Raw genomic sequence first — 14,100 nt, forward strand, 5'->3', positions numbered from 1 at the left:
TCATTATGGCAGTGGTTGATTCAGTAATACTGGTGAATCCACACTGCATTTCCCCCCCCGCCCCGCCAAGGCCAATATATCCTTTCTGAGGTGTGGTGCACTGAAGATAAGAAAAGGACTGAATGCAGTACTCTAAATAGGGTCTAACTAGAGCTTTGTATAACTAACATAATTTCCCACTTTGTATTCCAGCTTCCTTAAGATAAAGGCCAGTGAGGATCGTCTCTGGTCTCATTTATTTTTTTGTTCTCCATTTAATGTTGTGACTGTAGGTCTGTGCTCCCACTTTTTTTGCACAGAAATTCTACTGTATCTTATTTTCACTGGTTTGTTCGCATATGGAACAACACTGTATGCATGTACATGAATATGAGTATTGCTGAATCAATCACTGCCACATTAGTAGCACAGATGGAGCATCCGGAAACCTCCAGACCGAGGCCATTCCAGATTTCAGTTATTTCCGGTTTCAGAACATCTTTCCGACGTCCCAAATCCGGAACGGCCTAGACCGAGGTTCAGATATTTCCGGATTACGGAAAGTCTTCAGGAGGGGGTGAGGTCAGCGGTGGCAGCCTGAGGCAATGGTGAGGTCAGCGGCAGTGGCCCATGGCGGGGCAAGGTCGGAGGCGGGGCAGTCCAGCGGGGACGGGGGGAACAGCGGTATATCCAGATTTCGGAACATTTTCCGGACTCCGGACTACCCCACCACGGATCGGTCCAGATTCCAGTACATTCTAAATTTCAGAACTCCAGATTTCAGACGCTCAATCGATAGTAGACTTCAAGCATTTTACTCATTTTGAATGCATAGGGAAAAATTAGTTATTAAAGAGGTTAGGAGTTTAAAGATATTAGAGAATTGCAGATGACATACCCATGTAATAATTTAGGAATTTTGGAGAAAGTTGTAAAAAATAAACCAGAGCTAACTTTGACTTAATAATGAACAGAAAATTGGACCATGCTCCCAGGTATCCAAGGATTCATATTTAATGTTCTTCATAAAGAGAAATCGGGTGAGGAAACCTTGATAGAAATATTACTGCTAATCCCAATGGAAAAGTGTCCATTTCCCAGCACCTTCACTTGGACCACAAAAATTAATTCCCTTCCCTCCAAATAACAGATTTATGTACTTGAATTGTGTTCACTAACTTCTACTATGTTTGTTTGCACTTGCCTTATGTCAGAAGATGGTGGTTTCAAGCCCCACTCCAGAGAATTTAGGCTGGAACTTCAGTACACTACTGAGGAAGTGCTGCACTGATGGGAGGCACCATCTTTCGGAGGACATGCTAAACTTGCTTAGGTGGATGTAAAATATCTTGTGGTACTATTCGAAGAAGAGCAGGGTAGTTTCCTGGCCAATACTTATCCTTCACCCAACACCACTAAAATAGATTATCTGGTCGTTTATCACATTGCTTTTTGTTGGATCTAGCTATGTACAAATTGGCTTCTGCGCTTTCCTACATTACAACACTGGCATGCTTCAAGTGTATTATATTGACTGAAAAGTTTGGGATGCTTTAGGACATTTCTGAAAGGCATTTTACAAATTCAAGTTCTTTTGTCTTTGGGGGTATATAACCTGTTGTTTTGTCCTCGAGCGATTCTGAATAAATACTTATTCTGGTCTTGTTTGTTTTTTAGACTAACGTCACAACTTCACTTGATACTGTCGGGGCAGTAGTTGTAGACCATGAAGGAAATGTTGCTGCTGCTGTTTCCAGTGGAGGCTTAGCAATGAAGCATCCTGGGAGAGTCGGCCAAGTAAATATGTTTGATTCATTTGTAAGATATTTGTATTAACTTGCTAAATATATTCTTTACCTCTGGTCTCGGTCAGGAAATAAACTCCTAATAAAATCACTCTATCGCTATTCCGATTCAGCAGTAAAACAAATGTGCATCAAGGACATCCTATCATATTATCTTGTAGAAACATTGTATATTGATCAACTCATTTTTGGAATCGTTATTTAAACATGAATTAATCCTTACTTGGTGTTTATTAGCCATTTTCTTTTGTTCCTTGAAGTCACGTATGTTGGATTCAGAAAAAATATTTCCATGTAATAATTTGGGAAATTTCTGTATTATATTTTTGATATGACCAGGCAAATGTGTTTTAAAAATTGTCTTCAGCCAGTGGTATCTTTAAAGGAAGCTCATTCTATCGATACCAAGAGCACTGCAGGCAAGTTGTCTGGAATGAACTCTTAAGTAGCCTTTGAACTCAATTCCTAAGATGGGGGGATTGTCCTCTGAGGAGAGATTGAGTAGACTCGGCCTATATTCTCTCGAGTTTAGAAGAATGAGCAGTGATCTCATTGAAACATACAAAATTCTTAGTGTTTGACAGGGTAGATGCAGGGAGGATGTTTCCTCTGGCTGAGGAGTCTAGAACCAGGGGTCACAGTCTCAGAATAATGGGTAGGCCATTTAGGACTGAGATGAGGAGAAACTTCTTCACTCAGTGTGATGAATCTTTGGAATTCTCTACCCCAGAGGGCTGTGGAAGCTCAGTCGTTGAGTTTTTTCAAGACAGAGATAGCTAGATTTTTGGATATTAAAGGAATCAAGGGATATGGGGACAGTACAGGAAAGTAGAGTTGAGATAGAAGATCGGCCATGGCATGATTCAGCATTGAATGGTGGAGAAGGCTCGAGAGGCCGAATGACCTGCTTCTCCTAATTCTTATGTTCAAGCTAATCAAATTATTGCATTTTTGAAGGACACTGGTTATTTTATGTCTAAACTCCAGTTAATGCCTTTTCTAAAAACCTATAAGGAGACTGGTTGCTTCAGTGTCATCAATCAAAGCCAAACAATAGTGCCCTCCTTTTTAAAAGGGTATAACTTTATGCCAGGGGCCTATGCCAATCGGGCAAAGTCATGATTTCGGCTGTTGACAGGTGACTAAAGAAAACAGTTTATCAGATGGCTGGGGACCACAGTTCACCTCTTATCTGTCCCATTCATAGCATGGATAAGAGCACAAGTCTTGGTTTGTAGGGGACTTGATCTACTTATGGAAACTGCCTTTTTTCTATGTTAGGAGAAAATCTAAACCACAACATTGTTATGTGTGTAATAATGAAACTTAAAAATACTAGCATTTCAAGTCCTACCTCCATTTGGAGGAAATAAGCAGCCGCTGCTTTCTGGTAATAATCCTAAAGAGCAACAAAAAAGACAATTAAAAGAATAAGTAAGAACACAGTAGAACATGAGGTCTAAATGCTAATCTTTCATAACTGCCTAAGTTTTTAGGTACATTGTGAAAATATTAATTTAAAAGATAGATCTTTATTATATGCTAAATGGGTAATAAGTAATATATTTATCAAGAAAATGAATATTTTTGGCACAGTTTCTCTTTCTGTTGAAGTTTAATGAGACAAGTTGTCAACACTGTTGTCTGCATTTTTTTTAGGCGGCTGTGTATGGCTGTGGTTGCTGGGCAGAAAATACAGGTGGCCATAACATGTATTCTACAGCTGTGAGTACATCAGGTATTTACTACATGTGCAAACATTTCTAACAATTTTTTTTTATATGCTGCTCCAAGTAAATAATGAAAGTGGTAGAATACCAAGGGGCCAAAATTTTCTCTTTCTATAAGGCCTGTGTCCGCCTGAAAGCAGCAGCTGTGGAGCGGGCGCCATTTTGTATATTGCCCTCCTTTAGTTTTGGAGATGTGTAGGGGACCACCCCGCCCATTTTCCTGCTGCATTGTGCAAGTGCCAACCCCTTATCGACCGGAGGCGACCACCTTTCCGAAATTGCCCCTTTCGGAAATTGCCCCGCAGGAGCAGTGCCACTGACAGCTTTTAATATCCGTACCCTTTCTGTGGCTGGGCGGCGCAGCCACCCTTAATGGGGAGGTGGCGTTGTCATCGACTCCATTTTATTTTTTGTTGTTGGCCGACTGCCAGGTCAGGCTGACAATTATGTCCACGGGTTCGGCCGGGCCGTCAACAACCGGCCTGGCACCCCCTCCAGGCCGCTGGCCCGGCCAGATCCCTCCCTGGTGGCCCAGTGTTTGCCACTAAAGTGGCTGCAGAGTTCACAGCGGACCTCCCTTTTAACGGATGGGGGTAGTGGGGGGAAAGTTGTGATGCGCCAGCATAAGTACATAAGAAATAAGAGCAGGAGTAGGCCATACGGCCCCTCGAGCCTGCATCGCAATTTAATACGATCGTGGACTCAGATCCACTTCGCAGCTCCCCATAACCCCTTATTTCCTTATCAGTTAAGAAACTGTCTACCTCTGTCTTAAATGTATTCAATGACCCAGCTTCCACAACTCTCAGGCAGCGAATTCCACAGATTTACAACCCTCAGAGAAGAAATTCCTCCTCATCTCAATTTTAAAGGGTGGCCCCTTATGCTAAGATTATGCCCCCTAGTTCTAGTCTCCCCTATCAGTGGAAACATCCTCCCTGCGTCCACCTTGTCAAGCCCCCTCATAATCTTGTACTTTTTGATAAGATCACCTCTCATTCTTCTGAATTCCAGTGAGTAGAGGCCCAACCCACTCAACCTTTCCTCATAAGTCAACCCCCTCATCTCCGGAATCAACCTAGTGAACCTTCTCTGAGCTGCCTCCAACACAAGTATATCCTTTCTTAAATATGGAAACCAAAACTGTAGGCAGTATTCCAGGTGTAGCCTCACCAATACCCTGTATAACTGCAGCAATACTTCCCTGCTTTTATATTCCATCCCCTTTACAATAAACGGCAAGATTCCATTGGCCTTCCTGATCACTTGCTGTACCTGCATACTAACCTTTTGTGTTTCATGTACCAGGTCCCACTGTACTGCAGCACTTTGCAATTTTTCTCCATTTAAATAATAACTTGCTCTTCGATTTTTTTTTTCTGCCAAAATGCATAACCTCACACTTTTCAACATTATACTCCATCTGCCAATATTTTGCCCACTCACTTAGCCTGTCTTTGTCCTTTTTCAGGTTTTTGTGTCCTCCTCACACATTGCTTTTCCTCCCATCTTTGTATAGTCAGCAAACTTGGCTACGTTACACTCGATCCCTTCATCCAAGTCGTTAATATAGATTGTTAATAGTTGGGGTCTCGGCACTGATCCCTGCGGCACCCCACTTGTTACTGATTGCCAACCTGAGAATGAACCATTTATCCCCACTCTTCTGTTTTCTGTTAGTTAGCCAATCCTCTATCCATGCTAATATATTACCCCCAACCCCGTGAACTTTTATCTTATGCAGTAATCTTTTATGTGGCATCTTGTCAAATGCCTTCTGGAAGTCCAAATACACCACATCCACTGGTTCCCCTTTATCCACCCTGTTCGGTACATTCTCAAAGAACTCCAGTGATGACATCATCAGTGCGGCGCTGATGACTTGGAGCATCGGCCACTCCGACCCACACCCACTTCCGCCCCGCTAGTGGCGGCTACTCTGACCTGACCGTACTTCTGCCCCTCTCCCCACACCAACACCGCTCCGAACGGAAACATCAGCCAAAGGGCTGAAAATCGCCGGATTGTCCACCCCATTCATTGGGGCGGACGGAACACTTAAAAAGTGGTAGGTGCTACCCATTTGAGGCGGAGGGCAATTTTGGCCCCCAAGTGTGTTTTTTTAACCTCTTTCCATCCACTATCTAAATCAACACTAACTTGTACTTCTGTAATGCCTTTACTATTATGAAGATATTTCACAAGTTAGGAGTTGAACCCATGCAGGAATAGAAAGAGTTGTTAGAGAAGGTTGCCAAAGAGGCAGTGAAAGTTTGACGTTGAGGAGGCCCTTCAAGATGGGGAGAGTAGTAGCCAGTGAATGTGTTGGGGAAAATTCCAATGTGTAAGCATGAGGTGGCTGAATGCTTTACAAATGATGGAATGGGTTGGAAAGGGACATGCACAATAGAATAGGTTTGGAAAAGTACATTTTGAGCTGGAGGAGTCAGGCTGGAAGAAGTTACAGATGGATTTATAAATGAGGACAAAGCTTTTGCTAACAGAGAGGTCGACAAGGGAATTTGTACATGATAGGATATGGGCAGTGGAGTGCTGGATGAAGTGGAGCTCAGGTGGCTGGTGGTCATGAAGGTGTGGATGAGGGTTTCCACCAATGTTAGGAAGTGACTGAGCTGGGTTACATTTAAAATTTGTAACATTTTTGATTGCACTGCATCCCTGAGTAGCTAATCCCACATGTTCATCATCTTCTGCAAAAAGAGATGATATCTTATCTGTATATTCACTACTTTTCAGTAAAAACTTGAATTCATGTTCTCTTATCCTGGAGCTTTTATTAGTATAATCCCCACCACTTAAACCACCCATGTTTAATTTGGGAAAATTATGCAAGCCATTTTCATTATTGCCAATTACAAAGTCACCACTTGCAGCGTATTCAGCATGCTGGCTATTTCAGGCAGGTTAAGGTGCAATTACCTATTATATTTAATCACAGCTAAGTGATGTCGGCTAATACTGAAGCTGTTTGAAGAAATTGTGAACACAATGATTTAACATGCATGAACAGGGGCAGCTTCCAAGCCTAAATTACATTGTTTTTAATTAGCTGCTAATTTCACATCAAGATAATTCGAAAGCCATTTTTACTTTTGGTATTTCTCAATTTAAATAATTCCACATTGATAGTTTTATTGGTGGCAGTTTGCAATTGAAGCTACTCCTTCAGTTCCTCTCACAAATCATCATCATCATCATCATCATCATCATCATCATCATCATCATAGGCAGTCCCTCAAAGTGAGGATGACTTGCTTCCAAGCCAAAAAGGGATGAGTTCACAAACATCTGAATACTCCAGATCCCGAATTACATCTTGAAGGGTGGAAGATGCCTGTGTGTGGATTTTTTTTTAATGTGTAGTGGCCGTTGCACATCAGCCATCACACGGGCTTGACAGAGCTAGGTTTCGGTCCAGTGGCAAGGATTACCCAAGACGACTGCAGACCAGCTCTGCTGCGCGGACCTAGCACGCACGCATATCGCAGTGTGGCTGGCCCTTGATGTCCCTGGGCCCTCGCCTCTTCTGGGCCCCAAACTCAAGCCTCTCCTGGGCTCCGGTCACTTCCCTCTACAAACTTGCCGCTCCTTCGTCCCTCCTGCTGTGCCTGCCCGCACTGCAATCAGCGACCTGGCTTTGCAGCCGTCGCCCTCCTGCAGCAGCACACGCTGCTCCCTACAGTAGCATGCTGCCGCACGCTGCTCCCTCCAATGGCCCTGGCCTGCTGATGGTTTTGTAGGCCACAAATAACATATATTCATATAACCGTAGAGTGGGCAAATCACATTAGTACCGACACACACACTATGTGGTGGGGATTGAACATCACTCCCTTTTAGAATCTTTCCAAAAAGGTCCTTTCCAAGCTGTTTTTTCCCAATGTAAACATCCTAGTGCTTGCATTTTTTTTCCTCCTAGCATAGTTGCTCATTTAGAAACTTGGGGCTAGAGTTTCCTGAACCTGTTTTTCTGGCGCCCTCACCCAAGGTGCGCCGCTTTTGTCCGCCTCCAAGCGCGCCGAAAAAAGACGTCCGTATTCTGGCCGCTTCCCAGTCTCTCATCGGTCGCGGCGCAGCGTGGTCCAATGGATTGGGCGCCGGGACCTCTGCACATGCGCGCTAGAGTCTGCACGCATGTGCAGTAGCTCTTGGCAGGCCGTTTCTGCAAATGCGCGCAGGCTGTGTGGGAGGGGCCCAAAGCACGCCATCCCTAGCCCTGGCTGAATAGGCTCCCTCATCGGCGGCCCGCTGCGTTCCCTCAGGTAGGACTTCTATTTTTTGTTTGTTGTTTACTGATTGATTTTGGTGCTTTAGGTGCTGGGTTCCTTCTATTTTTTTATCTATTATTTATTGATTGCTTATTACTTTGGTCTTGGTGCTTTAGGTGCAGGGTTCCTTCTAAGTAAGGTTTTTCTGTGCGGACAGAAGTGGCAACAGACGCTGGCCTAAGCTAGTTTGGAGCAACTATTTGCTGGCCAAATGCCAAAAACAGGGGTAAGTGGCTGGGAACGCCCCCCTTTTGAAAAAAAAACTTAACTTAAAAAAAACCTATAACTCACTTAGACTGGCGCAAATTAAATTGCAACTAAAAAGATAGTCCAGAAAAATCAAGTTGCTCCAAAAAGAAAGGAGCAACTCCTGGGGAAGCTTGGGCCCATTGTTCCTTTATTTATGCACACTCCAAGGCCATAATGTCCCGCCTACATTTTTGTGACATATTGTAGCAAATCGCAAGTGTACGTTAGACCAGTGATCTGTACATAATTATAGCTTTTGGGTACATGTTCTCTATTCTTATCAAGATCTTTATTACAAATCTTGGGTCTGCTTAAATATTTTTTTGGTATATTTGGCATTATCTTTCTTTGCAGACAACTTCTAACTACAAAAGCCCACCAGCTTTTTAGCTACTAGCTCTCGGCCTCAGGGCTATGCCTAGGTGCTCATTTACAAAAAAACTTGACTGACTATCCAACTGTTTGTTTTTTTCCCCTTTTCTCTGAGTATTAACAGGAGGTGGAAGCGTGGGCCTTTGACTCCTTCCACATTCAGGCATTCACCAATAATGCTGGCAACCAAACCAACTATACACCATCTTAAGAGTATGGGATTCTAGTTTCCATGGACTGGAGGGAAATTATAGCTTAACTTTGATTATGAACAAATCATTCGAAATACTCTGACCACCTGAACAGAGAAGGGGTTATTGAAGACTTTCAACATGGGTTCTAGAAAATGTGTTGGGAGTCTGCAGTGTGTACCATCTACACGATATACTGCAGCAACTTGCCAAGACTTCTTCAACAGTGCCTCCCGAACCCGCGACCTCTACCACCTAGAAGGACCAGGGCAGCAGGCGCATGGGAACACCATCACCTTCAAGTTCCCCTCCAAGGGATGGGCAATAAATGCTGGCCTTCACATCCTGTGAACAATTTTTTTTTTAAAGTGAAGTATTATAATATATTGCAAGGAAAATCCAATGGAAAATAAAAAACACTATACTGTCCCTGCATAAGACCATAGTTAGGCCATATCTAGAATACCTTATCTAAAATCGTAGAATGATACAGCACAGATTGCTCTTTGAAAGAGCTATTGAATTAGTCCCACTCCCCTGCCCTTTCCCCATAGCCCTGCAAAGTTTTCTCCAAGTATTTATCAAATTCCCTTTTGAAAGTTACTAATGACTGCTTCCACCAGCCTTTCATGCCGTGCATTCCAGATCACAACAACTTGCTGCATTTTTTTAAATCCTCATCTCGCCTTTAGTTTTTTTGGCAATTACTAGGCTGCTAAATGGCAGAGGACATTGTTCGACCATGTGCTGTTCCACCATGCTGACATTAATACATCTTTCAACAATTTCAAATGATTTTCGAACTCTAGAATGCATTTTTATTCCTCCTGTTGTCAGTAGTGCACAAAAAGCATGTTGAACAGTGTGGTTCCCATTAAAAGTATTTTGTATCAAATTGCTATGAAAGATAACCAAGGCTGCTTGTTTTTTTTTAATCTTTAAATGTCATAGCCTGTAAAGTCTTCATCATATGGCAAACCGAACAGAAATGGATTTTATTTTTTTGTTCTCCAACAGGAGGTTCTTTCATGTCTGGAAATTGAAAACGTGTGTACTTAATGCAACAAATGTATGTGTGTTCTTTTACATGCACCTGTTTCCAATTTTCTAACATGAAAGACATGCCCATCAAAAGATCTTTTTAAAAAAAACAATTTTCCTGTGACACACAATGAATGTTGAGCTTACAATCGGTGGTCTTTGTCCAAGTTATGCGCCCCAAAATCTTGTCATTGTTTAAGGCAAATAAATATGTGGGTGTCAATCTTAAGCAGTATATTTGTCTTTTGTTGTGGTTCTGGTACAAGAACCATTACTCAGACTGACTTTATTTTTTTGAAGAATAATTCCGTTGTGGTTTGAATCGAGTTCTGACAGAAAACTAAAACGGTAAACACTAAAGTGGCATTCTAAGTACTACTTTGTTTAAAAAAAACTTTTTTCAAAAAAAACTGACTGCTTATCCACCCATTGGCCAACAACAACTTGTATTTATATAGCACCTTTAATATAGTGAAACGTCCAAAGGCGCTTCACAGGAGTATTACGAGACAAAAAACTTGACACCGAGCTGCATAAGTAGAAATTAGTGCAGGTGACCAAAAACAAGAAGTATGTTTTAAGGAGTGTCTTGAAGGAAGAAAAAGAGGTAGAGAGGCGGAGAGGTTTCGGCAGGGAGTTCCAGAGCTTGGGGCCTCGGCAACAGAAGGCACGGACATTAAATGGTTGAGCAATTATAACCAGGGATGCTCAAGAGGATAGAATTAGAGGATGAAAATTTTGAAATCGAGGCATTGCTTAACCGGAAGTCAATGTGAGTCAGCGAACACAGGGGTGATGGGTGAGGGGGACTTGGTACGAGCTAGGATACGGTCAGCTGAGTTTTTGATGATCTCTAGTTTACGTAAGGTAGAATGTGGGCGGCCAGCCAGGAGTGCATTAGAATAGTATTAAATGGACGTTACCATTGTTCATCTGTGTTTATTCATGGAGCTATCTTTCCACTTCTGATCTTTTATTTTGCCTTTTTTTTTAAAATTCCCCTTCTAGGTTGTGGAGAGCACCTTGTACGAACCATGTTGGCAAGGGAATGTTCAGTGGCCTTACAGGCAGAAGATGCTCACCAGGCCTTATTGGAGACTATGCAAAAGAAGTTTGTTCGTAAGTTCCTATTTCCCTCTACCCGGTAGTGCAGCAGAAATCTCCTCCTCCTCCCCTTCCTAGCTTCCCCACCTCTCTCTCTCTCTCTCTCTCTCTTCCCCCCCCCCCCCCCCCCCCCCCCGGTCTCTGTCCCACTCCAGGAACTTTGAGCACATAAATCTAGGCTGACACTCCAGTGCAATGCTGAGGGAGAGCTGAACTGTCAGGAGGTGCCGTCTTTCGAATGAGGTGTAAACCCATCTGCCCTCTCAGGTGGACATAAAAGATCCCATGGCACTATTTCGAAGAAGAGCCGGGGAGTTACTCCCGGTGTCCCTGGCCAATATTTATCCCTCAATCAACATGACAAAAACAGATCCCTCAATCAACATGACAAAAATAGATTATCTGGTCATTATCACATTGTGGGAGTTGGCTGTTCCATTTCCCACATTAGAACAGTGACTACACCCCAAAAGTACTTCATTGGCTGTAAAGCACAATGAGACATCCGGTGGTCGTGAAAAGCGCTATATAAATGCAAGTCTTTCTCTCTCTCTCTCTCTCTTTCCCTTTCCCTCCCTCCCTCTGTGTCTCTCTCCTTCCTCCTCTCTCACCTTCTTCCCCCTCCCTCTCTCCTTCTCCTCCTTCCCCCTCCCCCTCCCTCTCTCTCCTTCTCCTTCTTCCCCCCCCTCTCTCTCCTCCTTCTTCCCCCTCCCTCTCTCATCTTCTCCTCCTTCCCCTCCCTCTCTCATCTTCTCCTCCTTCCCCTCCCTCTCTCATCTTCTCCTCCTTCCCCTCCCTCTCTCATCTTCTCCTCCTTCCCCTCCCTCTCTCATCTTCTCCTCCTTCCCCCTCCCTCTCTCACCTTCTCCTCCGCCCTCTCCCTCTCACCTTCTCCTCCTTCCCCCTCACCTTCTCCTCCTTCCCCCTCACCTTCTCCTTCCCTTTCCCCCTCTTAACTTCTCCTCTCACCACCTCCTCCTTCCTACCTCCCCCTCTCACCACCTCCTTCTTCCCCCTCTCGCTCTCTCTCTTGCACTCTCTCTCTCCCTGCCCTCCCCTTGTCCTTGGTCTTAAGGCTATTCTTCGACAAATAGAAAGATTTGGCCATGGATAAGGGAATGCAGCATTGCTTGTGGTATTCAAGCAAGATCTAGTGCTGGATGTCCAGGCCACTCATGCACCAGGTGCACTTCTGATATTATGACCCTCACTTCAGGTGCAGGTAAGTGTACTGGAGGTATGGGATACCATGAGGGAGTTGGTTGAGATAAAGGCATTTAAAGTAGAAGCAAGGGTGCTACTGTTATTGAGACATATGTATATCATAATGAGCAAGCTGCTTCAATGAAGTTGAAGGAGACACTGTCTGTGAAACTGCTTTTGATGGAAGCCAGATGTGGTCATGGATCGGGAGGGCCTGGAGTGGCTGGTTATTGGAAACCTGTTTCACTCCTCCTGCAGGATTCACCATAATATTATTTTACAGGTATTGTGGCTGAAACAGCCTCCTAATGCCTTTATCCTATGTTGTGCTTTTGAGTCAGGGTTTGCTCGGCTAACTTGCCATCTCTTGGTTCAGTTTTCTTCCCCAGGTTGTGATGATCTTCGTGTAAGCCTAACACAGCCATATGTTAGAGAAGGAGAAAATAGCTCCATAATTTGTACATCTGCACTGCTGAATCAGTGACAGCAGTTCAGAGACCAAGGCAGCAACAAGTCCTTGATTTAGTGATGAGAATAGCAGCTCCTTGAAAACAAAGGTAATGGGATGGGTTTCTGACAGACAGGTGGAAGCATGGAACCGCCTTGATACTTCCATAGAACTACATAGAAATTACAATACCAAAACAGGCTATTTGGCCCAGGCAGTCTATTGGTGTTTATCCTCCACGCAAGTAAGGTCTCTTGTTACAAACGCTATTACCTGACAACTCTGAGTAAAAATAGATGCCCCCTCTCCAACCTAATCTCTTGAATTTAATCTTGTTTGTACATCCCCTTGTTCTCGGCCCTTTAATCACAAAAGAAGTCTTTCTATCCGCTCTGTGTCCCAACCTTTCATAATTTAAAATTCCTCGATCAAATCACCCCATAACCATCTCTGTTCTCATGAAAATAACCTCAATTTTCCAAGTCTTTTTTCATATTTGCATTCTAGTGAATATATGGTGTACCCTCTCTCTTGCCTCAACATCCTTCCTATAGTTGGAGACCAAAACTCTGCTCAGTACTCCAACTGTGGTCTTACTTTAGATTAATTGTTATAGCTTGACTTTTAATATTCCATTAGCTTTTTTATAGCCTTCAGATGCTGCTTCTAAGGACTTCTGAACCTGAACACCCAAATTATTTTGCGCTATGTAGTACCCCACATTTACTGACATGGAATTCTATCTGCCACTTTTTTGCCAATTCCATTATCATCAATATCCCCATGGAGCTTCCATTGATCCTCAGAATTATGGGCTGGATTTTCCGGTCCTGTCTGTTATATATGTGGACTTGTATTTACTCTGTCCACCAGAGGGCTCATCCCCTGGAGTCCCAAGAGATCCCATAATCCCTTGATGCATAGGTATTTAAGGAGGCTTCACAGATTGGAGAGGCACTCTGAAGACCTGCAATAAAAGACTACGGTCACACTTTACTTTGAGCTCACAGTGTTCAGTCTGACTCTTTCTCCATACACAACAACTGGCGACGGGATACAGATAGCGAACCCAAAGATGCAGAGAACAGTGGGCATCCTGGAGAAATTCTCGGAGGGAGATGATTGGGAAACTTTTGTGGAGCGACTCGACCAATACCTCGTGGCCAATGAGCTAGATGGGGAAGAGAGCGCTGTCAAATGCAGGGCGATCCTCCTCACCGTCTGTGGGGCACCAACGTATGGCCTCGTGAAGAATCTGCTCACTCCAGTGAAAGCCACGGAGAAATCGTACGACGATTTGTGCACACTGGTCCGCGAGCATTTGAACCTGACGGAAAGCGTTCTGATGGCGAGGTATCGGTTCTACGCCAACAAAAGGTCTGAAAGCAAGTTATGGCGCCGAGCTAAGACGCCTTGCAGGACATTGCGAATTTGAAGGACATTTGGAGCACATGCTCAGAGACTTTTTCGTACTTGGCATTGGCCACGAAACCATACTTTGCAAACTTTTGACTGTAGAGACTCCAACCTTGAGTAAGGCCATAGCGATAGCCCAGGCATTCATTGCCACCAGTGACAATACGAAGCAAATCTCTCAGCACGCAAGTGCTGCCACAAGTACTGTGAACAAAGTGATGTTTTCAAATCGTAACGTACAGGGCAGGTCACACATACCTGCAGCTACACATC

General features: G+C 43.7%; 1 protein-coding gene across 7 annotated transcripts in view; it reads left to right on the top strand.

Moving 5' to 3' along the window:
* tasp1 (taspase, threonine aspartase, 1) overlaps positions 1–14,100 on the top strand; it is a 174,854-nt gene that overhangs the window by 97,237 nt on the left and 63,517 nt on the right. For 6 of the 7 annotated variants that reach the window (XM_070889833.1, XM_070889835.1, XM_070889834.1 and 3 more), the window contains 3 exons: positions 1,657–1,776; positions 3,444–3,522; positions 10,665–10,775. In XM_070889833.1, the coding sequence (XP_070745934.1) occupies positions 1,657–1,776; positions 3,444–3,522; positions 10,665–10,775 (310 nt within the window). The remainder of the gene's footprint in view (positions 1–1,656; positions 1,777–3,443; positions 3,523–10,664; positions 10,776–14,100) is intronic. The other variant, XM_070889840.1, reaches the window with a different exon arrangement.

The sequence above is a fragment of the Pristiophorus japonicus genome, chromosome 9 (assembly GCF_044704955.1).
Source record: "Pristiophorus japonicus isolate sPriJap1 chromosome 9, sPriJap1.hap1, whole genome shotgun sequence".
Lineage (NCBI taxonomy): Eukaryota > Metazoa > Chordata > Chondrichthyes > Pristiophoridae > Pristiophorus > Pristiophorus japonicus.